General features: G+C 41.8%; 1 protein-coding gene across 1 annotated transcript in view; it reads left to right on the top strand.

Moving 5' to 3' along the window:
* The window catches only part of ARHGEF38 (Rho guanine nucleotide exchange factor 38), a 332,434-nt gene that overhangs the window by 280,146 nt on the left and 27,775 nt on the right, over positions 1 to 24,513 (top strand). The window contains exons 8-11 of the mRNA XM_085641412.1: positions 748 to 852; positions 2,558 to 2,680; positions 21,312 to 21,632; positions 21,838 to 21,978. Coding sequence (XP_085497538.1) covers positions 748 to 852; positions 2,558 to 2,680; positions 21,312 to 21,632; positions 21,838 to 21,978 — 690 coding nt within the window. The remainder of the gene's footprint in view (positions 1 to 747; positions 853 to 2,557; positions 2,681 to 21,311; positions 21,633 to 21,837; positions 21,979 to 24,513) is intronic.

Raw genomic sequence — 24,513 nt, 5'->3', positions numbered from 1 at the left:
TAATGACTCTCAGGAAGGAGAACAATGAGGGATTGGAGGCCAGGGAGGTGTCACCTTCCTCCTGTAGGAAGCCACTTGGATGTTAGCCTCAAAAGGCAGGCTTCTATGGTGAAGCCTACTTTGAAGGGCCGAAGACTAGCATCGGGGGAGGGCTGCCCTATTGTTGAGGTAAAAGAAAAAAAAACACATGAAGGACGGAATGCTGAGCAAATCAAACATTCATTCCAGTCACAGATCTGGGTTTAATCCATAATTTTTTGCTCACCATGCCAACTCAATTTGGAACCAGCCATACGCAAATCAGGCTTGACCCTGCTCCCCATAGGAACAGTGCAGCCTGAACTGCCAGGCCGGCCCTTCCTGGACCAGAAATAAGCATCCTAGGGCGGGTTTCGGAATATCACCCATCATCAGCCACGCTAGCTTAAATCCAGTGGCACAGTGTGCACGGGACCCGCGTGTGGGCACATCCTTCCCACTTCTTTTTGATGCTGTTCAAATGCTTAACACTTGTTCCTCTGCGTACGCCTTGCTGCTCAGTGCCACAGCTACTGGGGCTTAAGCTGAGGGCAAACTGGGGGCTATTCAGCCACATATTGTGCTAACAATAGCGAGTCCTTTAATCTTCATTTGAGTATGAAACACATGCTGTCAAGGGACATGGATGCTTTATAGTGCTTTTATTTTCGTACATTTTCTATTTGTGCCAGTAATTGTTTTTAATATATATACAAACCTGTATTTTAGGTAAAGGACAAAACATTTGACAAAGAAGAAAAAATGTTTAGAAGCTTGGAAAAGGCTGTGAGACTTTGCGTGAAGAATATTTCCTATACCATTCAACATATGAAGGTGGGTACATGCATACATTTTTTTTAAAGTATGACTGGAGACTGTCTGTCATTAATGGGAGTTCAGCCTAATATCAGCTAATATGCCAGTGCTGAAATGTGCTTTAACGTTTAGGTGTGATGATATAGTTTTGTTATGCTTGCTGTGATTGTAGGAAGTCGGGCTGATTGACCAGATCTCTTCTCTCACTTGTTGGAGTAATCATGTATCAGTTCTTCAATGATTCAGTTTGACATAATTCAGAATATCACATCATTGCAGGGAGTGGAGATTGGCAGTACCCAAGCGCTCCACTTGTGCACACAGATGCATCTGTATTACAGAAAGTGTTCAAACAGGGGTGAGACCTAATTTGCCCTTAATTTGTCCTCTGCCAGTGAGGGAATACTCTTAAGCCCAGTACATGCTTGTGTTATAGAAGGATGTGCTACAAAATTCTGGCCACAGAGGGTGGACTAAATACCTGCAACACAATGCTTGGCGAACGAGTTGCAAGCACCTCCGTGAATGGGTATGTGACTTTGAGGTGGCGCTTGATATCTACCCATAAAGGTTCAGTCATGGACCTCACGGTAAAAGGATCCTGGAACTCTTTAAAGTCAGCTTGAGGTGTACAAGTGTAAATTCTGCAGATGGAGCAACACAAAAGTCATTTTCTCATACACAACTAGCACAAGCCCCTTGAGATGAACCTGCCAGCCTCCGCAAGGATGCTTGTGTTCAAGTAATGTACTCACACTTGTGGAGGCTAGCATTTCATCTACCCAAAAAAGAGTGGGCAGGCCTCCAGCAAACCAAACCTTCACAGCGTGTCCTGTGGTGAACGCTCTACCATGTAGGTGAACCCAGTGACCACTTAGGTGCAGCAAATTGCTATGTTGTTGTAATGGGGGCATTTGGTGTGTGCATGCACACGCAGGCACCAACAACTCATATATGTGATGCATGCCCTATGTTTGTAGCAAATAACTCCATCCTCTTAAACTATTCTACTGAAGACTGTTGCACTCCTATTAGGGAGATTATAAATCTTAGTTAAGTCTTAAAACTGTGCAAAGATCTAATCCTATACACTGCAATCCAGATTTTACATCTGCCCTCCTGGGAGACCATCTTATAAAGGGAAAGGGAAAGGGAAAGAGAAGAAGATTGAAGATTTCTGGAGGACTTCTTCCATTAATTGAAAATGAAATCCTCTGGCACGTTTAAAAAAAAAAAAAGACTTTACCCTAGATGAGTCCAAAAGATTTCATCATCTCTCGGGTGCAAGGGACTTGACTCTATTTAAAAAAAAAAAGAAGTTGTGCAAGACTTATTATCTATTTATGTACAACCTTAAATCCCCTCTTCCCAAAACTCTACTGAATTGCCACATTTGAAAAAGTGGGAGCAGGTACTCGGACAGTCTGTAGATCGTTGCTTAATTTGAGCTGGTGGTAATCGTCATCATTGGTGCCTTTAGCTCCAACTCAACCCCAAGGTATTAGAGCACTTTTCAAGAGCTCCAGTTAAGGACACATTCATTTTTTGGGGAAAACTGGAGAATTGCTGACGTTTTAATTGTGGTGCAATGCATTTACCATGTTCTTGATTTTGAAAGTTAATGAACATCTGTTGTGGGAAAACAAATGTCCAAAGTGACTTTCTCCATAGTTGTTTGAGTTTTATATTTTCACACAGTAGTGGGTTACTTTTATTTTTCTAGGATGCCATGCCACTGTCTTCTCAAAATATAAGTGAACTTCAAGGCCTAATTCAGAATAAAGATGGTGAGAAGAATGGTGCGCCCTTCACAGTCAACACTTCTGGACATGCTTATGAAGATTTTGTAAGTGTATTTTGAATTGCACTAAGGAAATATCAAAGTGGCAAAGTTGCTAACGCGTGCCAACCGCGTTTTACTATCTAAATTAATCCTATTTTGTCGTCATTTCATTTTCTAATACATAAATGTTGAAATAACTAACATCGAAAGATATTGCAAAGGGGTTGCATACATCTATTTCAATGTACTTGATTTTATATAACACTTTCGGCACATACTCTGAAAATGAAAAAGTATTTGATCTTTTAGATACGTTGAATGGCATTGATAATCAACATGATATCAAAATCATTGTTTTGATAGTGACTCTGTATGAACGCTTTTGTAAGGCAATTACTGTCATTGATTCCAACATGTTCACAGTGGCATTAGTCACCTGTGCATTAAATGTGCTTTTAATCTGAATTCGTCGGGTGAACCCATTGATGGTGGGATGTGAAGAAAAAAAAAGCTTCTCATGTTACTTTGTGCATAAATTTGAATGGATTAGTCTTTGACTTAACTACGACGATGGAGTTGTGTGAATAAACAACAAACCTTTCTGTAACTGCATTCGCTTTAGTCTATGGATGATCCTATACATTTACTGCTGAGTTCTCCAGGTTACGCGTCTCTGGTAATTTTCTAACTGCTTCTGGTTCTCCTTTTCAGTCAGTTTGTGCAAAGGTAGATGGAATTTCAGAAGTGATATTCTTTTCCTTCAAACTTCATTTCATCCCAGATTTCAAAAATGGAGGCAACAGACGACCTCTTCTCCCTCCCCACCCCCCCCCCCGTGTCTTCAGTCTTATTATACAATCAACTCTTGGACTGACCTGATTTGATTACGCTTGTGAGTTTTTTTCCCTAGCAAATCTCTGAATAGGAGATTATGCTTATGAAGTCTATTTAGGTGTGTGTTCAACAACCCTACACATCAATTTCCATTCAGATCTGTAAATATGTGCAGAGTTCTCATTCTAGTTGCAGTGGATCACTGACAGAATATCGACAGCAAAAATGTCGAGCTTCAAAACTATCAGGACAAATATATTGTTGTCCAAAATATCGAAGTCCTATTTTCATAATGGTAAATACAAAAATTTCGATAAAAAATATCGCAGTCAAAAATATTGTTGTTTAAAATATAGTTTTTTTAAATAAATGTTAAAAAAAATTGTGTAAAATATGGCAAAAAATACATATTAAAAAAAATAGAATTATTAGAAAATGTTTAAAATGATAAGTAATAAATATAATGTAAAAATAAATAAAACCTACATATATATATATAAAATATAATGTATATTAACCTAATATAACTAATAAATGATTTTAATACATTAAAAATTATTAAACACATATTAAAAATTATAAATACAGATATATACATACACCGGAAAAATAAAATTAAAATATATATAATATAATACATTAAAATATTAAAATGTGTATCTTTTTTTACAATTTCATTTGACACTTCATTAACGGTAACAGTAGTGAAATGTTGGATAGCCGAGGGGATAAAATTACTTTTCCCACTCAAAGAAGTGCAACAGTAGGGAAAGTGTTGGATAGCGGAGGGGAATAATTGACTATTCCCAAAACAGGGAGTGCAAAAGTAAGGAAAGTGTTGGATAACGTAGAGGTAAAAATTACTATTCCCACTCCAGGGAGTGCAAAAGTAGGGAAAGTGTTGGATAGCGGAGGGAAATAATTTACTATTCCCACTCCAGGGCGTGCAACAGTAGGGGAATTGTTGGATAGCGGAGGGGTAACAATTACTATTCCCACTCCAGTGAGTGCAACAGTAGGGAAAGTTTTGGATAGCGGAGGGGATAAAATTAATATTCCCACTCCAGCGAGTTCAACAGTAGGGAAAGTGTTGGCTAGTGGAGAGGATAAAATTACTATTCCCACTCCAGCGAGTGCAACAGTAGGGAAAGTGTTGAATTGCGTAGCGGTAAAATTTACTATTCCCACTCCAGCGAGTGCAACAGTAGGGAAAGTGTTGGATAGTGGAGGGAAATAATTTACTATTTGTAGGAAAGTGGGTTTCTGTTGCAGTAACTCCCCACTTTTTGCCAGACTACTGATGCACTTTTTCTTGGTGTGCCCTGGGTCCCTGCCAAGCAGGTTCCCAGGGCCTGTGTTCTTTCCCCAAAACTAACCCAATTGGCATCTCTGGCCACAGGTCAGCTCCTGGTAAATGGTACCACAGTTACCCAGGGCACTGTGACCAGGGAAGACCTCTAAGGGCTGCAGCACTTATTGTGCCACCCTTAGAGGCACTGTACTTTTACTCACACATACTGCCTTTGCAGGCTGCATGTTTTGGTGCAGAACAAAGTAAAGAGTCGGCATGGCACACATCCCTGTGTGCCATGCCTACAACCCACTGCCCTGGCATAGATCAGTCACCCTCTAGCTGGGTGCCCTATTCCAGTGGTGAGGGTACAGGTGCATGAGCCCTGTACCACTACAGTGTCTAAGCCAATTCTTAGGCATTGTAAGTGCAGTGCTGCCATTAAGAGTATATGGTGCTGGGAGCTTGTCATTACGAACTCCACAGCACCATAATGGCTACCCTGAAAACTGAGAAGTTTGGTATCAAACTTCTCGGCCCATTAAACCTACACTGTGTGGGATTTAATGAAAAATGCCCTTGCCCTGAGCTTAACCCTAGGAGCTTTGCTCCCTCAACCTTGTGGCCTGCTTGCCAGCAGCCACCAACCAGAGTCCCCCTATCCTCTATAGGATAAGATTGGGCCTCAACACTCTGCACCCGGCCGCCCTAGTGCCACTGGGTGTGCAACAACAGTGCCTCACTGACCTTGGGAGACCCCTGAATCTTGTCCCAGAACCCTAACTTCAAAGACCGAATACTTACCTCGAAACCGATGACTTGTTTTTCCTCATAGGATAACATTGACACTTTTTCTTCCAAAAAGTTTGTGTCGACTTTTGAAAACTAAGAATATTCCTTAAAAATCGCACAAATAACCTAACCAAATTTTCTCAACTGTTTGCAGGAAAGGTCCCAGTGTTGAACCCAGGTGTCCAGCACTGAGTAAGAAAAGTAACTAAAAAGTAACTTACCTGTGAATTGAATTTCCTTCCATGGATAACATTGGGGGTTCTTTGTGAAAAAGTTTCTAAGTGCCAACTTTTGAAATGCAAGAATATTCTGTAAAAATCGTACAAACTAAAAAAACTTACCTGTGTTAAGTAGATGTCCCAGTGCTGAATCTAGGAGTCCAGCACTGGATTACAAAAGTAACGCAAAAGTAACTTACCTGCTAAGTGAATTTCCTCCCATAGGATAACATTGGTGATTCTATGTGAAAAAGTTTCTAAGGGTCAACTTTTGAAATACAATAATCTTTAAAAATCGTACCTCTAACTAAAACGAATTTACCCAACTGTTTACAGGAAATGTCCCAGTGCTGAATCTAGGATCCAGCCCTGTGTTAGCAAAAGTAATCTGAAAAGTAATTAATTGCATTTTTCTTAAAAAGCCCATTCATTTGAATGTACTATACCTGCTAAGGGGCCGATTCCGATTTCGGTCAGTAGGGCACCGAATCGGGTTCGGCATTAGCGGATCCGATTCGGAGGCTGATTTTCCGTCCGAGTCGTACACGGGTCCGGACGTCGAAGTACGATGCGAACAAGCGCGAAATCTCCGTCCGAATCGTTTCCGGCTCTGAACCGTTCCGTACGACTCGGTCGCAAGCAAACCGTGGCGCACAATGGAGACGTTTCACAACCGAGCTAGTACGATGCTCGAATCGGACAGCCGGATCGAGTTGGAGCGTCCGGCTCGCAAAAGCTCCCGGAGTCGGACTTCGGGTGTCCACGTCGGACCCCCCGCCACCCGCAGCCTTACGACTCAGACACAGGGGGAGACCCATGGGTCTCCCCAACAAAGGCATGTACGGTGCGGATGGCACCGACGTGTACCCACTGTAGGGGGCGCCCTTGTCCGCGACGTACCCATTCAGTCAATGGGAGCCCATGTACGCGTCGTACGACTGGCTCCCATTGACTTCTATGGGATTCCGACCGAACCGAGTCCGACAGCATACGGCCGCATCGTACTCGCTCGGTCGGACTGCAGGAGTCCGGATCGGTCAGAAAACACCCCGCATCCGGCTCGGTCGGCGCGCTTTCTGACCCGGATCGGAATCGGCCCCCTAAGTGTTGCAAACTGCTTATTTAAACTGTAACCAAAATCAGTACAAGTTATACTGCAATTTTGAACTGTGATCATACAAGTAATTTACTACTGTTAAGTATTTATATGCTTACCTGTACCAGGCTTGCTTGGTTCTAGAAATAAAACAACAGTATATTTTGTATACAAAAACAATTGGCCTAGAGTTCAGTTCTTGAGTGTGTGAATTCATTTGCTGACTGAGTGTGTACATCACATGCTTAACACTGTCCTCTGAAACTGCCTTACTGCTCGATCAAGCTACCACTTTAGAGAGTAAGGTTCTATCTAACTTTAACCTCTGCCAAACCTCTGGAGACCCTTGTACTCTATACACCCTGTACCTCAATTTGGTGCAGTATATATAGAGCCAGTCTCTTACACTATTCCCACTCCAGCAGGTAAAACAGTAGGGAAAGTTTAATATTATAGCGGAAGGGTTAAAATTACAATTCCCACTCCAGAGAGTGCAACAGTAGAAAAAGTGTTGGATAGTGGTGGGGATAAAATTACTATTCCCACTCCAGCAAGTGCAACATAAGGGAAAGTATTGGATAGCGGAGGGGAATAATTTACTATTCCCACTCCAGCAGATAAAACAGTAGGGAAAATGTTGGATAGTGGAGGGGAATAATGTTTTTATTCCCATTCCAGGGATTGCAACAGTAGGGAAAGTGTTGGCTAGCATAGGGGTCAAATTTACTAATTCGTTCCCTGCCTACTCGCCTATCAACCCACAACCTGCTCTTAAAAAAATAACACAAATAACAATTAATTAATTATGAATTAATACCCAATTAATAAATAAAATAAAATTCTTTACCACAATTAACAATATTAAATACAAAAATATTACATATTAAAAAATATGAATTAATTATTCTTAAAATACTTCCCACCCTACTCCCCTATAAACCCACAACCCACTCCTAAAAAAATTACACAATTAACATATATACCAATTAATTATTATTAATTAACAACCAATTAACTAATAACGTAATTACCTCAATTAACAATATAAAATCTTAAATATTTATTAACATTAAAATTTGAATTCATTATAATGAAATTACTTCCCACCATATTCCCCTATAAACCCACAACCTGCTCCTAAAAATAACACAATTAAGATATTTACCAAATATTTATTAACAGCCAATTAACTAATTACCAATGAATTAATTAACACAATAATATAAAATAATAAATACCTACATATTAATTATTAAAAATTATTAATTAAATGACTTCCCACCCAATTCCCCTATAAACCCACATCCCGCTACAGAGCAAAACCACAAAATGTAATAAAAAAATTAATAACTTTATTAATATATTTATTATAATTAAATTACTTCCCAACCTATTCCTCTATAAACCCACATCCCACTACGGCACTATAACGCAAAATTTACTATAAAAAAATGAGTAACTTCTAAAAAATGTAACACATATATTGAAAAACAAATGCAATACTTCCACAAAAAAATAGAACACACACATTAAAAATACACACTAAAATACATAACCCTAAATAAAACAACGATATTTTTAACATCGATATTTTTGCAAACGATATTAATTCGATATTTGGGAAAACGATGTTACTTACCTTTTATTCGATATTCTTGAGAACGATATACTGACTGTAGATATTTTTGGATGTCGATATCTTGGACTCGATATTAGTGTTAGTTGATATTTGCAACTCGTTATTATGTCTGTTTACCAGTTGCAGTCTGCTTCTTTCTCTGGATCCTGTAGGTTACATGCCTGAAGACAGCTAGGAAGCGGGTGTTCCTTCATAGCTTCTTTACTTTCTAGATGCTACTAAACAGGATGCCTTCTGAGTGGTTTATCATTGAGTAGGGTCTCATTCTGATGTGTCATCATTTGGTGGACGATCCTCTTCAGTGGTTAATTTTTAGGTCGAAGCCTCCCAGACAGTACTGCTGTCTTGTTTGCTAAAGACATCTTGGGGACATTCAAAACGCTGACCTAGGACTACATTCCACATGTTGCTTACCATTGGCTTTTTGGTTTGTAACTCACATGTTCTGTCTTTCTATTTGCTGGCTTTATTTATTGTAAGCTGTCCAGCTTGAGTTCGTCACTCTCTTTGCCCATACCTTGTTCACTGTATTCTTCCATGAACTCGCTTTCTGTAAACAGGCCTTCAAATCTTGTTCTTATCTTTTCACGTTTGCTGTGCATTCAAATACAAAGATCAAATGTCAGGCTGACTTCTGAGGGAGCTTGTTGTTTACTTTTCTTTCTCTGACTTCAAAGTGAGAGAATTTATGTGACAATCCTGCTGAGTACCCATGTAAGTGGAAAGGGTGTAGGGTATTTTTTCTAGCACACAGCAAAAAGAAAATGAACTGTGCTGATGGTTCAGAATATATCATAATTAGTACAAATGAAGCAATTTTTTTTCACTAATAAGTGTGGTGGAAACAAATATTTGAATAAGATCAAAACTCATTAATACACTAGGTGAGGACATTTGCATGCATTATTCTGTGTGTGCAGTAAAACTGTATTTCGGTGCCAATGTAATGGTCATTTCAACTCAAAATGTGTTGTCTTTAATTGCGGTGCACTACCACACCATGCATACTCCACACATTGTGACACTCCACTAAACTCAATGCCCTTCCACTCCGTGCCACGCCATTTCATTTTACAACACTCCACTCTACACCCCTCCACTCTAAGACATTCAGTGACACGGAACTTGACTCCTTGCCCCTCCAATCTACGCCACTCACTCCACGACACAACATGCCATTCCATGCCCTTGCACACCACTTGCTCCACTCTACCCTCCTCCACTCCACTATTTTTGATAGACTGCCAATCATTCCAGGCTTCGATTTTAATGTGTTTTACGTTTTTTTTTATGTTTGCCTATACTTTTTCCTGAGTATAGCTATTTGGGCCTTATCTTGGGGAGCTTGCTTCAATGCAAGAAACAACTTTTACTGTACATCTGTACAATTATGATCCAACCACCTCTCACTCCCCTTCTTATCTTTCCTGGTGGGCTTTGTCAGAGCATTGGACACTTGTTGGCAGATCCGGTCATAAGCTTTTAGGACTGCCTCCTCCTTGTTCGTACTATCTAGGCAAGAATTAATATCATCCCTGGAAATTTCTAATAAATCATTGAGGAACTGTTCCGGGATTACGTTGCTCCACTTGAGCCTATGTCCCTGAACTTTTAACTTTATATTGTCTCTCGTGGTGCCCATTCCTGACAATGTAATTTCCTCAGTGCCTCAACCCAGCCTTAAATATATAGGATTGTGATCGCTGAAAGAGGACCATTTGACTGCACAAGATACAACCTGAGGAAACAAGCATGTAGTAATAAAAATATAATCGATGTAGAATTCACACCTCTTCCCTTAAAGGAGGGAATATTTTCCTCACCCTCATTCGAACTCAGCTTTATAAAGCCAAAATCAGCCAAGATATCCTCTAGCAACCCTCCTTGCTTCATATGCACAAAATGCAAATTCTCTGGGCCAAGAATATCAGTGACATGACAAACCTAAGGGCACAAATGTGTATTGAAATCCCCTAAAATTAACACCGAATAAAAAGTGTTTTGCTTCTCTCTATATGACTCTAAAAAGCATTTCGGGCTCAACAAATGTTCATTGAAAGAGTTTCTATTGAAAGAATTATCAAAGTTCACAATTAATAATTTTGGCGCATTTACAGGTGTTATTTGAATCACTAAACAGTTACAGGAACCAGTGTCAAGCTTACAATGTGTACCTAATTTATTTGAGGAAATTAAGGTCAGTAAGCCTCCCTTAGCTCTACCCGCAGGGGAAGAATGTGCAGGTTCAAAATAGGTCGAGTAACCGTCCACCCAGAAGGTGTTATCGGCCTCCCAGGTTTCCTGCAGACCTACCACATCATACTCCCTTAAGCTGTAGGCCCGGGTACCAAGTATTTTTCATATGTTTGTGTTGTTAGAGACTTTAAGTTTGTTGTGTGAAGAGTTTTGTGTATTTGACTAGTGGCACTCCGATTAAGTTTTCGGGTCATGTTGAATGTGCCACCGTCATAGTTTTAGGTCAGGTTGAGGTGAAGACGACATCTCTGACATTAGCGGGGACCACCAGTGAATCCACCAAATTAGGACAAACTTATAGAATCACTGGACGGTTTTGTATATTTAATATATTTTCACATTTAACAATTTATTAGTTACACATTTTTGAGCAGCAGCACTAGTTGTTCCTGAAGCAAGCTGCTACACCACTTCATGAGGGTGACTAGGTTGAAACATGTTGACCACATTCTGACACTAACTGCGGGTATATGCTCCTCCGCAAGTGCTCTGTTGTTAATCCTGGCTGAGGGAAGCACAAATAAAGGGATATTAAGTACCTTGGAGCTGGTTTTACTCTCACATCTTTTTCCTTTGCTCTGCTATCCTCACGACCGTCAGCTCATCACTGTGGTATTTAGTATAGCTTCCTCAACACAAAACATCCCTGAGCTCCTCCCTCTCAGAGAGGTGGTTGAGCCTGTGACCTGACTAGGCATCACATCGGAGAATCCCAATGATGAAGCATGCCACCTTTGGTGGGTGAGGGATTTCGTCCTTTTAAAAGGATACCCCTGGGTGGCTAGGTCGCTCCCTTTGACAGTTCCTTTGACCCAGGGGTTTCTTATTTGTGATATATGTTTAGGATGAGGAACTAACCCTTGTAGGTCTTTAACTCTCCTCGGACCCCCTGCCTCCTTTTATTTGTGCTTAATAAAGGATCTTGGGCTTAGCCATCAAATGGCTATGCAGCATTTGGTCAGCGTCAACACAAGGATCGCACATTTTCTCCTGAGTTTCCTATTTTTCTTAGTAGTCATCGGCCCTAGAAGGCAATGTTTTAGCTCTCTAGGGACCACCCAGCCCATGGACCTATGCTAGTAGTGCACTATAAGAGGACAGCTCCATACCACATGAAAGAAGTCGGCCAGTGTGTTCCCACAGCGTACGCATCCAGGTTCTCTAGCAGGGTAGATTGCATGTAGGAGGTTATGGGAAAGGTATGCAATGTGTACAACATTATATTGGGTAAGTTCAAATCTTGCCTTAACTGTGACTTCCTGCACCCCTATGTATCCTAGTCCACTCCTCAGCTGTAGTGGGGAATTCGCTCACTTGTTGCCATGTTTCCTTGGTCTTGAGGGGAGGCCTAAGCCTAACTGATCGAAGGGCTCGGTATATACATGTGTGATGAGTTGCCGACCCCCGCCAGTGTCAGCAGTGCATCAAGTGTCTGTTGGGTGCAGGAGCCTCAGAGATCCACAGCCATATCTCCAACGCTGTAGCCGCTATCTTGGCCTACTGAAGGAATGGCCCTCTCCCCGGGTTAAACGTTTCTGTTGTGTCCTGCAAGGTAATAAAGCGTCTAAGGTGATACAATCCCAGTCCCGCCAGCTGCCGATGGCCATCATCTGTGCTATTTGCGCAAATGTCCGGATCTCCAGCTCTGGCGCGTAAGGCGTCCTATGAAGCAGCCCCCATACTGCCCGTTCCCAGAATCTAGACACCAGTCTAATCATATGCTGCAAGGACCCAGGCATTTTGTTACCACGTAACAGTAAAGACCACAGATCAGCATACCCACCAATAGGAATGTCATCCAATTTGGCTCATCAAACCAGTGGACAGCGTGCTGCAGGTGAGACTCTAGATAGTACATATCGAGGTCAGGTACCTCCATCCTACCCATATCCCATTCCAATTTAAGCGCGGCCAATCTTACCCTGTGAGCTTACCCACCCATAGCTGGCATTTCGTGCTCATGCTGTCCTGATTGGATAAGTGGTATCCTGCCACTGCCTACTTGAGGTGACTTTTTTTTTATTTGCACTAGAGCATTCCATGAGAGTGCATTTTTTTTTGTAGTTCGCTCCCCCTTTACATACCCTTTTTCCTGCTTTCTCTTTGTCGCCCTTCCCTTTCGCAGTCTGTTTTCACTTTCCCTCTCCCTGATGCTTCTTGCTGCCTGTTCCATTTGGTGTTATGTTTTTATTTTACATTTTCCTTTTACTTTTTGTCTTTTTTTCATTTTAACTTGGTTTTAACATGACAAACTCACCATGTTAGAATGATAAATTAAAAATGGTCGCCAGGAGTCATGGTCCATGCGTGGCCCTTACCCACCACATTGGAATCTCTTTTCTTTAAAGAATGATCATTTCAGTATTGCCAGCTATGCATGTATCATGAGGCATGCGCAAACATACAACTGGTAATAAGAATTGGCAAAGACAGTAGCTCAGCCTTTTAGAGCCAAGGTCTGTTCTCTCTGTCAATGCTTACTTCCTCATGATACCTGAAGTGCTAGTACAAAGTTGTGCCCAGTGGAGAAACGCATTATGGCACTGTGTAACAGCACTGCATGCCAAAATGTTGGCAATAAGAGGAAGATTGCATCGTTGCTTGGAAGTGGAGGAGAACAATGTTTAAAACTGCCTCTCACAAACACATGAACAAGCAGAAGACCTGGAAAGAATTTGAAAAATGTTTGAAGCCGTTAGACTTGCAATTCATTAACGAAGGTTAGGACACATTGATGGTGATCGTGTGAAATGTTGACTTATTTGAAAAGGTTACCGTTGGCGGCCATCTTTGGTGATCACACAAACGCTTCATTTGTTAAAAAAAAACAATCAAAATAAATCTGCAGCAGCGTTTTCACTAAAATAGGAACATTTGTAAGTAGACTTCACTGCCTCATTTTCAAACGTCCATACGTGGTGAAAGAATGTCCATCAATATGTGCAGGCCTTGTAAATATACATATACTGTGGACCCCCACCATTGAGTGCCCACATTTCCTGTCCCTTGGACCTGCTGTTGGAGTGTGTCTGAATAGGAAAGACCTTTGACCTTTTTCCACCATTTCGGTCCTGTTTCCATGTCAGAGGTTTCCAGAGGGCAATACAGAGGTAATTTTTCAACTCTGGATATGGCAGATTTACCATGGTCTTTTTCTGTGGTTTTCCAAATTCCTATTCGTGGAAACAGAAGCAAACTGTTAGAAAATTGGGTTGTAGTTTGGCTGGGGCATGAGCCCTAGACAAGCAGCAGCCACAGTCCTAGTCAGGTTAGCTTGGCACAGAGCAGTCAGGCTTAACTTGAGGCAATGTGTACGCAGCGATGATGCGTCCGCTCCAATAAGCGAAGAGCTGCAATGCAGAGATTTGTCATCCTCGTCAAGGATGCTGTCGACGGAGATACGAAGACCTTGCACCGGGCAGAGCGTCATGCAATGGTGGTTCTGAAGGTGATGCTGAGGGCCGATCCACGCAGCAGAGGTAACACACCAGTTCTGGTCCACGCACCGGCGACAAAATACACCATTCCCGGTAGCGCCAACGTATTTCGCAGCAATTCATGCTGAAGTGAGCAAACTACTATGGGATGGAAAAACGAGTCGGATAGCAATACAAAAACTAACGAGGGGATGGTTCGACGGGGGCATTGTCCTTCCTAATATCAAGCAATATTATTGGGCTGCTCAACTTACAGTCATAAATCAATGGTTGCATGCCAGCATTTCAAATGGATAGGCACTTACTTGACCAGGAAGGTATCATGGGGACATCATATAATAAGAAACGAAGGCCCACACTTACAGGCCCAACGGCCCACATGGTTAAGAACTGGTTTGAGACACAGAGAGCGCTGGGCTGGGAAGGGGTCATCACTCAGGCCACACCTATCTGGGACACGCGACGGCTGGGCAAACTGAGCAATACAAAAGGATTCCGTCAACGGGATCTAATAGGTATATCTAGAGTTGGGGATCTTTGGAAAAAAGGGGAGATCATCTCCTTTGACCAGCTACAGGGCGCATATGGTCTTGCACAGACGGAGAGGTTTAGATATCTGCAGGTAAAACATGCACTACAAAAGGCATTGCCGCGAGACACCCCATTGCCAGAAGCCTCATCACTAGAGGGCAAACTTCTCACAGATCACCTACACAAGAAAGCGATATCCCTTGTATATCGGAAAATAGTGAACAACCAACCGGATCCCACGTTGCCCCTTAAGGAACGGTGGGAGACGGAGCTGGGCCCCATGGATGAGGCGGAATGGCAGGAAACACATGCATCACCAAGGGAGATAGCAATCCCTCGAGGCTCCGGTTATTACAATTGAAAATCTTACATAGGACATACTATACAGGTACATTATTACATAAACTGGGAACTACCGACACACCGCTCTGCCTGCGGCAGTGCGGCCTCCCGGGTACGTTCATACACACTATCTGGGACTGTCCAATCATCCGGCCATATTGGGCATCAATTATGACTACCATGTCACGGGTCACAGGGATAGTAGCCCTCCCGGAACCAAAATGCTGCTTGCTTAATGTTTGGGAGCCAACAGTCCTCAATCACTCGGACCAGGACTGGGTGACACTTGGTCTGACACTCGCAAAAAGGAATATAGCTCTTCACTGGGGATCCAAACAGAACTCGACCCTACAACAATGGTGCCGTGATATGGACACATCAATGGTGACCGAAAAAGCAGTGTATGTACACAGGGGATGCCCCAAAAAATGGGCCCGTATCTGTGGGAAATGGAACACCTACTGCGGCAATATATGCGAGCCCCCTCAAGAAGACACAATATCTGACATTAGCGACTGAGCGGTGGTTCAGTTGGAGACTGTGTGCTACGTATGAAGCTCATTTTAGGTTACGCCTTAAACATTCTTTGGTGAATTGCAAAAGACATAGAACAATTCAAGAACTGCTGTAACTGTATACATGTGTGTAACGAAATGCATAACTAATGGGATTTTATGCCCAAGTACCGATTGTTTTGATTTGTATAAAATAAAAACACATTTCCTAAAAAAAAAAAGAATGTGGGGCAAAAACATCTCCTCTCCTAGAGTGTTCTTAATCACGTCTGAGGAGGGAGTCGCATCCTCAGTTAAGAGGTCATCCCCATTATTATCTCCTTAATGGAGATCGAGGACATGCTCATCATATACTTCCCCATCAACATTCTGGAGGTCCTCCTCCACAAACTCAATATCTTGAGTGTCCAAGACATGTATGCCGTTATGGCTGCCTAAATCCATTGTGCCGTATCGGTCATATCTCTCTTTCATGCCGCATAGGACACTAATCCTTTTTGAGGTGCTTAGACCTTGCATCCTTTTTGAAGTGCTTCAACCTCCCATCATCTTTGAGGGCACACAGACCCTTTCTCAATGTGTTTGGTCTTCCTCCTTTTCTTATCTCCTTTATCCCGAGTATCGGAGTCTCCCTCTTAAATAGACCAATTCTCATTATCCGAGCCCCTGTTGTCTTTTCTTATTCATTACCTGGTCAGTTGTCTTGTGTACACAATTACACGTTTAACATTGATTTACATTTTTTTATGAGTTCTTCATTAATTGTACCCTTTGGGGTCACAAGAAATTCTCTCTCCTTCTCAGGCATTGTGCAAGAGAGGTGTATATATAGAGCCTAAATGAAAAATAGCAAGCTCGTAAGCAAGGCTCTAAAATATTAAATTCACAAAATGCCCTTAGAAATAGACTGGGGTATTGCAAGCCAAATTCTGTAGTAAACAGGACAAAATACGGGAATCAAGCTTTGCAAAAAAGGCACAGACATGGGAAGCTGTTCCAAGTAGTTGCCGGCGATCAGCTGTCCCAAGAGATATGTAACTTTCAACTGCCGGCATGACGCGTTATAGTATATCTGGGCAGTAGAGTAATCCTGTATAAACCAATGGGCCTCAGCTCAACCCAAAATAGCGGCAAATTACATGAGGGGATGGCGAAACGCCATTGCCCAACACCTTCCTTGCAATCCCTTCCGCACGTGTCCGTGTAATTGGAGACGCGTGCGACGGGCCTATGGAGGAGTACACCATCTCTGCCCAGCAGAAAGTTGCAGCTCTGTGTAGCAACGGGAAAACTCCCATAAGCCGGAGGGGCCGCACACAGGCCCGAAGGGGCCCGCAGCACGAGAAAGACCTCGCCGGGAAGCCCAAATGGGTATAGGCAGGCAGGAAGCAGAGTCAGGAGCAAGCCGCTTGGGTGCAAGTGTAACTAAGGGGATGGCATCACAGTAGTCACAGATTAGATTACAGGTAAGACTACACCATAAACAGCAAACGTTTCCGTAAATTGGAAACCAGGAAACGAAAATGACATCAAACAGACACTATAAGCAATACTGAAATAAAGGGTATAATTTTGAAAGCGGTATAAAGGTTCAAGAGAGCAAAGTGCTACTTATCTGAGCAAGGAACAGCATTCAAAAGTGGAGGATCATTCTGTGCATGGGCCATTTATATGATGTTAATGTTCTATTCTAGATTGCCTTTGGTTTTACGATGTTATGTTCTTTCATGTGCTGCTTGGAGAGGTATTAAAGGATTAATGCATAATGGTAGCCTCCAGTCTTGTAATGAAATTTAAATTTAAATCCTAAATTTCAACATAATTTAGGATTTTAAATTAGGATTCCAGAGACATGAGACTTGGGGGTCTTATCTTCCCAATTTGAAAACTACACATATAAACTGTTATAAATTAATAAGGTAATCCCAATGTTATCCTATGGGAGAGATAGGGCTTGCAGTAGGGAAAAACGACATTGGGAATGTTTTACTACCAGAGCATGTAAAACGTAAACGTACATGCCCTGCCTTTTAAATGCAGTGCACCCTGCCCTCTGGGTTGTTCAGGGCCTATTTTAGAGGGGACTTACATGTAAAAAAGGGAAGGTTTGTGCCTGGCAAAAGGTTTATTTTGCCAGGTCGACATGGTAATGTAAAACTGCGCTGACAGGCTCTGCAGTGGCAGCCCTGAGACATGGTTAAAGGGCTACTTCAGTGGGTGGCAGAATCCGTGCTGGCCCACTAATAGCATTTACTTCACCGGCCCTGGGTACAGGGGGTACCACTTAGGGAGTTATAAGTAAATTTTAAATATGCCAATTGTGAATAAACAAATATTACCATGTTTAGAGGAGAGCGCACAAGCACTGGTTAGTAGTGGTAAAGTGCACAGAGTCCTAAAGCCAGCAGAAACAATGTCACAAAAATGGAGGAGGTAGGTAAAACGTTGGGGAAAAGACCACCCTAAGGCTGTTCGGTCTAACACAAACCTAGTGGATTTGCTATGTAGAAATGCACCTGATTTGCTCAACTTTAAATAAGCACTATTTCTATTCCCAACAGAATTCCTGTATCCACCTTCATTTTAATGAATTTTCCTTTACCAATCTCCTCTAAATCATGACCATAGTCTTTAGGGGTCATTATGAGGTATGCATATAGTTAAAGGAATTCTATACAGAGGAAAGACATGTATAAGTCAGGTAATGATCTCCTTGCTGGATCCATTAAGAGGACTATGGATTAAGCTAGATCCCAACAGTAATCCATATGTCCAGACGTGGAGAGTCTGCAGGAAGTAGGAATTGAGGAGGACGTTCCAAAAGATATTGCAAAGAATCAGCAGGACGTCTCGAAGGCTAGGTGCCTAAGATGAGATTAAGAGCTAAATCCATGCTTGTATTTAATTTGCAAAATGCATTTTGCAAGCACTGCGCGGGACATAATTTTTTAAAAATTAAATTGAGAAGTTAAAGAGATTGCGGGGAGGGTAGAAGGACGGGTGGATGCAATCTATCAAGACTATAGACTCTTTGTTCAAATGGCAGTGGTAAAAAAAAAAGCTAATGTGCCAAGTGGGGAGTGGCCAGTGTTTTTACCACCACACAAATTGGCTACATCCGTTGTCAAATGAACCTGAATCAAAAGTTCAGAACTGCCTTAATGCTTACCAAGTACGCAAATTGGTTTTCTAATGAGTTCTGCATAACCTTGGGGTGATAGCTGATGGGGAAGGTTTGTGCTGTTTGTTCCATATGAAAACATAAATTTAAAAAATTTGCAAAAATAAAAGCTCAAACATGTTAACTACGAAAATAAAGACCACATAAAGCCATTTACCCACATAATTCCCAACCCGTTAAAATAAAAAAAAATAAAAAATCCAGCTCCACTCACTTCCCAGCTTTTGTAGTACTTTCTTAAATTTATATTATGACTTCATTTCTAGTTTGTTTGAGGGGAAAGAGGGGGAAGAGCTTTATAGTGGGATTAGGTGCGGGTCTAATTTTATGGAGGTAGCTTATTTTTATATGGTCATATTTTTCCAGAAGTTTTTTTTAAACATTTTTGTAGTCTATAGTTGATCTGTATTTTCAAATACTTACACTCCTTCAAGCGGAGGTACTAGTGCTTGGGAGAAATGATAAACAAAATGCTAGGTTACGAAAGGAGTTCATCATATTGTGAGTTAAAGGGTGTGAGACCTAAAGAAAGATCCGATGCGCACCAGAGGAAAACACCTGTTCCAGAAAGTTATTAACATGGAATGAGGGTTGTGTAGAGGGGCGGTGGAAGGTGAAAGAGAGTATATACTAGGTTCCCAGTTTGTAATGGTATTACCCTGGATTTACATGCAACAGGTCCAATTATGGGAGCTACTACTTGTTGGGGGTTTCCTGTTAGGAACAACCCTTGAAGCTAAAAACACCAACATTGCTTTTGCTTCCAGCTCCTTGATGGGGTCTGACTAAAACATTCATATACTAAAAAGGAGGATCCGGTATTGACGTGCTGTAACACGTTTATGACTGACATTCTGTGTGTCAAGTTTAATGCTGGAACTGGAGATCAGCCTCTCAAGGAGCCCAATTATGATTTGGCTGATGGGTCATACAATGGCCGCCAGACTTTACAGTGGAGCATGTACCCAGAGTTTAAAATCGCAGGGAGGAATAGTTGTAAATATATCAGAACTGGGATGAAGAAAGGAGGAGGGTGAGCAAGACCTGGTGCAGGGGTGCACTGTCCCGGGTGCAGCAGTGACAGGCAAACACTGGGGAAGATATCCATTACAGCAGGATGTGGAAAAATGTTTTATGCTTAGATGGTTGAAGAGACGTTTGTAAGACAACTCTTAGATGGTGAAGAATGAGTTGTGTATGGATGTGATCTTTCTAATGCAGGAAATTCATTGAGATTGAAGTTATTCTACAGAGTCTACCAATATTATCTAGGAATCGCCAAAATTAATCACAAAAATTGAGAGTAGGTTACTGCTGAAAGGCAATGGAAAAATATGTGGAATAAGGCAGTTTGAGATTTATGTGTAGAGTGGACAAATGGGTCTTTTATGGTTCGAAGAGGGTTTCCGCGATTTGCTTTGTTGTTAGTTGACCTCTTCTTGAAGTTGTTGGGGACCAAGAGTGTAGAGGTTACCAGAATTGAAGTGATTGTTTTAATTAAAATATATTCAGAAGAAAGGGCATTCCTGATGTAAGACTGAGGAATAGTGGTCGGCAAGAAAGCCCCACCACCACGAAGGTGTGAGGGGAAAAGTGTGTCTGAACAAAAAAATATTATCTTCTGAAAACAAATGGACTTTCAGAAGCCTTCAGTCGTAGGCTGTCAATGTCAATAGATGTCAATGATGGGAAGAAAAGTGAAAGAGAAGGTTCATGAAAGTGTGAGCTTCTAGGCTGGAACTTCCGCTACTGCAGGTGAAGGCCATTATGAACTTCTACGTGATAGTCAAGCTTAAAGCTCAGGTTGTGCTGTCTGGTAGAGCAAGAAGACTGAGTGTAGATAATGAAGAAGTGAAAGGAAACGTATTGTCGAGAAAACAGAAGACGCTTTCCACGAATGGTCTAAAAAATCTTGTCAAAATTTGTGAAGCTCATTGAGTTCGTTGAGCTGTTGACGACAGTAGTGCGTTCCAAGGATGGTCATGTACATTTTGTGTAAAGATACAGGACTGTGTCTTTGTAAAGAGAGAAGCCGGTAGTGGCACGCGGGTGGGCACCTTATGGATTGTATATGATTGTGTTCTGGTTTTTCGCAACCAATAAGTAAATTAATTTTGCACTAATTATTTAACTTTAACATGGAACAGAATACTAACTCTGCGTAATATACATTCGACATGGTCCTTTAGGAACAATGGTGAAAGGGACAGATCTCTTTGTGTTCCCTGTTGACTCTCAGCAGTTTCTGAGAACAAATGTGTTAAGTGAATGCTAAGTATCCACTTTAACAATAATTTGTAAAGGTTTAGAATACCCAGCCAGATGTTAATTCAGCTGTATAAAAAAATAATTTGGAAAACTGATCATTGTCCGAGTAGGGGTTGTGACTAGTGAAGTGAGAAAAAAAATCTTTGTTACATGTAACCGTCTGGGACCACCTTGTATAGAGAGTTGCCCCTGTAAATATCTTTTTATACTTAAACTTTGTCTGTCACTACTGTGGGATATGTATCCTATGCAGTTGTGCTAATTGATAATTTCTTCTGACTTGTAACCCACCAGAGGCTCCAGATGGACAGGATGGTCTGGACGCCACTCACCACGCTACAGGCCATGTTTCCAGGCCCACAGAAGCTCATTCAGAAACGCTACGACAAACTGCTGGACTACAAAAGCCACCCACAGAAGTCTTCTGGAGAGGCGTTGGATTTGTCTAGGAAAGATTTTGAGGCTCTCAATACACAACTGGTGGAGGAGCTTCAGGTGTTCAATACAGCTGCCAGGACCATTTTACATAACTGCCTGCACTGCTTCGTTTCCCTCTTGAGGGACCTCATGCTCACAGCACTGCAGTCCACCTCGCGTCACAAGGTGCCAATGCTGGTAAGCATTTCTTCCAGGTTAGTTGCTGGTCGAAATCCATCTATTGACCACTAGACGTGATTAATTGATGCTATGCATTGCCCTCTGAGTTATCTATATTTTTCTGCACAACATTAAATTCAAATGCAAAAAGCAACTGAGGAGTAGATTTACTTTGAATGACCAGTTGGCCTATACGCCAATCATGATCTTGTGTATATTTCAGCCTCTGCCCACCAATATCAACGAGGTCCAGGCTCAGGTGATGGAAGAGCTTCACAATCTGAACTTTTTCAAAGACAACAGCAGTGCAACCTTCATAGAGCGAAAGCTGAGCTTCGAAAAGAAGAAGCTCACCCCCATCACGGTAAGTTGGTAGATTCTTGGAAAGTTTTATTTTGTTGCTTAGTCTGTCTTTTAACTTTCTAGAAGTTATTTAAAAAAAGGAAAATTGTTGCCTTCGCTTTTCTATCTGCATAATCTGGGCGAATTTACAAATCTGTCTCCAGTTGTAGTCAGTTTGGTCTGAGAGCCATTGCTCAGGATAATGTACTGGTAGTCCGTGATAAGGGTTTCAGGTAATGTTCATGTAATAGTGCTATTTGTGGTTGTAGTGCAAACTTTAGTTTGTGCAGTGACGCTGCATGCTTATAATCAGCAATCTGTTGTGTGAACACATCAAAAGCATAAAGCGAGAATGTCTCTTGTGGTATCATGGGGTGTGATCTGTGAGGGTGAGGCATGAGTGACGGTGATGTGTGTGCACTTTGTTTGTGGTAGCTTTAAAATGCTACGTATGAAAATCTGCAGTATTTTATTATTACTTTGCTGCATTCTGATGCTTCCTTGAGCGACAATTGGTTATTCGGGAGCTTGGCGAAAGCTGCTTTGCTTTTAATGGTGCCCTGTACCATATTATCTACATTTAGGAAATATCCTATTTCTGGACTCCATCCTTTCACTGATAATAAGGAACCTTTACTTCACCCCCAAACGTGTCCCCCCCTTTTCCCAAGATTGCTGTTGCATCATCAGAAACAGCCAGGATTTGGTTAGTAACAGGTCAAGAAACTGCTGGATAGTACTTCTTTGAGGCAGTGCTTCGCTATACTGAGGTGCATAAGCACAGCCGTGGTAGATTCTTACAGGGCTCGTCCTTAGCTTCTAAGATGGTGCAAACATTTCATTTTATGGGAGCTCTCTGGGGAAGAATTACTTTGTGTTTGTGTGTCTTGTTGTGGTAGTATTGCTTGTGCAGAGCATTCTCAAATCAGTGGTCCAATCGATGCCTCATAGACGTCTCCCCTCATTAGTTGTTACCTTGCCAACATAGGTGAGCCCTATGATGAATCAAATGTGGCAGGGGAATTTCTGGCACTGCTGCGAATATGCCGAAATATATCAAAGTATCTGTGGCATCAACATTGTGCACTACATTGCAACTACCAGTTGTGGCATTTGGGCGCATTCAAGCATCGTCTCAGTGCCAGGGCATGCACTGTCTCAGGGCAGCAGTGCCTGTGTGCTTTAGCAGTGACATGCAGTGAAAAGAGTGTCTCAGGGGCTCACAAACCTTCACTTCGAATTGAAGGGCAACTCTATAATTGGTAGCAGAAGCTATCTGATTGGCTGGTACAGAAATAGCTTAGATGGGCCTGTATCACTGTCTTGTACAGGATAAAGAATACACTCGGATACACTGAAATGGCAACAGCTATGAGAGCTCTTCTATGGATGCCACTGGTGTTGTGCAAGCCTATATTTGGGAAGTCGTGTGTTGTGCTTATTTTCCATGTATTATAGATTTATTTTATTTCTTAAGTAAGTTTTGAGAGGGATGCTAAAATTAGATGGCCGGAAAGGAAGAAGTGGTTTGGGCAAGAGGTTGGTAAATCGCGAACATGTTGTAATTCTCAGATTTGAGATTTACAACCCAAACTTGGTTCAATTTTTCATTTTATTAAGTATTTCAAGTTTTTCATGAAATATTTTGCAGCTTTGTGCATGTCGTGTACGTGAGTATGTATTTAAAAGCATCACAGAAGGCACTGATTACCAGCTAAAAACTACTGCAAGGATGATATGAGTCTGGGTAAAGTGAGGTGGGCTCGGTAAACGGTATGTTTGACTTTTGTGCGATAAATTAATGCACACAGCAAGGAATTGGGGCTCAGGCACAAACATGTTTATTGTGCATGTGTGCTATTACCAGCCTGTCGGTTAATCCAATCTAATCCAAAGGTCAGACACTTAATGTTTTTTGGATCAAAAAAGAGATGAATCGGAGGGGATTCCTGGTGTACAGTTGGTTGAAAACTCACTCGAGGAAGCCGGGTCTTTATGTAGTATATGAAAACGAGAGAGAATGTGCAAAGAGTCCAGGTATTCCCTTACGAGTGGACAAGGCTTGCTCTCGAAATCCCAAGGTGCTCTTTCAGCGGTAGTGTGGTCGAGCAGCCTTAGGCTTATCAAAGAAGAGTGTAACACACCTGCAAATACACACAGTAGTCAATATATGATGCACATGACTTAATAAGGAGATCCACACCAATTCATAAAAGAGAAATACTTTTGCATTTAAACAGTCGACAGTGTATTTTTCAGGGTCTGCAATGTTGTCCTATAAAAGGAAAAACAAATACCTCTTACACGTTCTTTGCAGCAACTTAAGAGACCAAACTCTGTGACTTGAGGTGAGTATGGGGAAAGGTGCAAGCCAGCACCAGCAGATCACTTCCGGCGGCACGAGGACGGCTGGGTGCAGTGGGTCAAAACAGCGTCAGGTACCCAAAGCAAGTCAATGGGGGTCAGTCTTTGTGAACAGATGCTGAAGTGTCGGACTGGGAGCTCAGTCAGGCTGAACCAACGGGGGGGGGCTCAGATCTCACAATGCTCGGAGATG

The sequence above is a fragment of the Triturus cristatus genome, chromosome 2_2, assembly GCF_964204655.1.
Source record: "Triturus cristatus chromosome 2_2, aTriCri1.1, whole genome shotgun sequence".
NCBI lineage: Eukaryota > Metazoa > Chordata > Amphibia > Caudata > Salamandridae > Triturus > Triturus cristatus.
The sequence above is the reverse complement of the archived record's forward strand: the minus strand, read 5'-3'. Positions and strand labels throughout refer to the sequence as shown.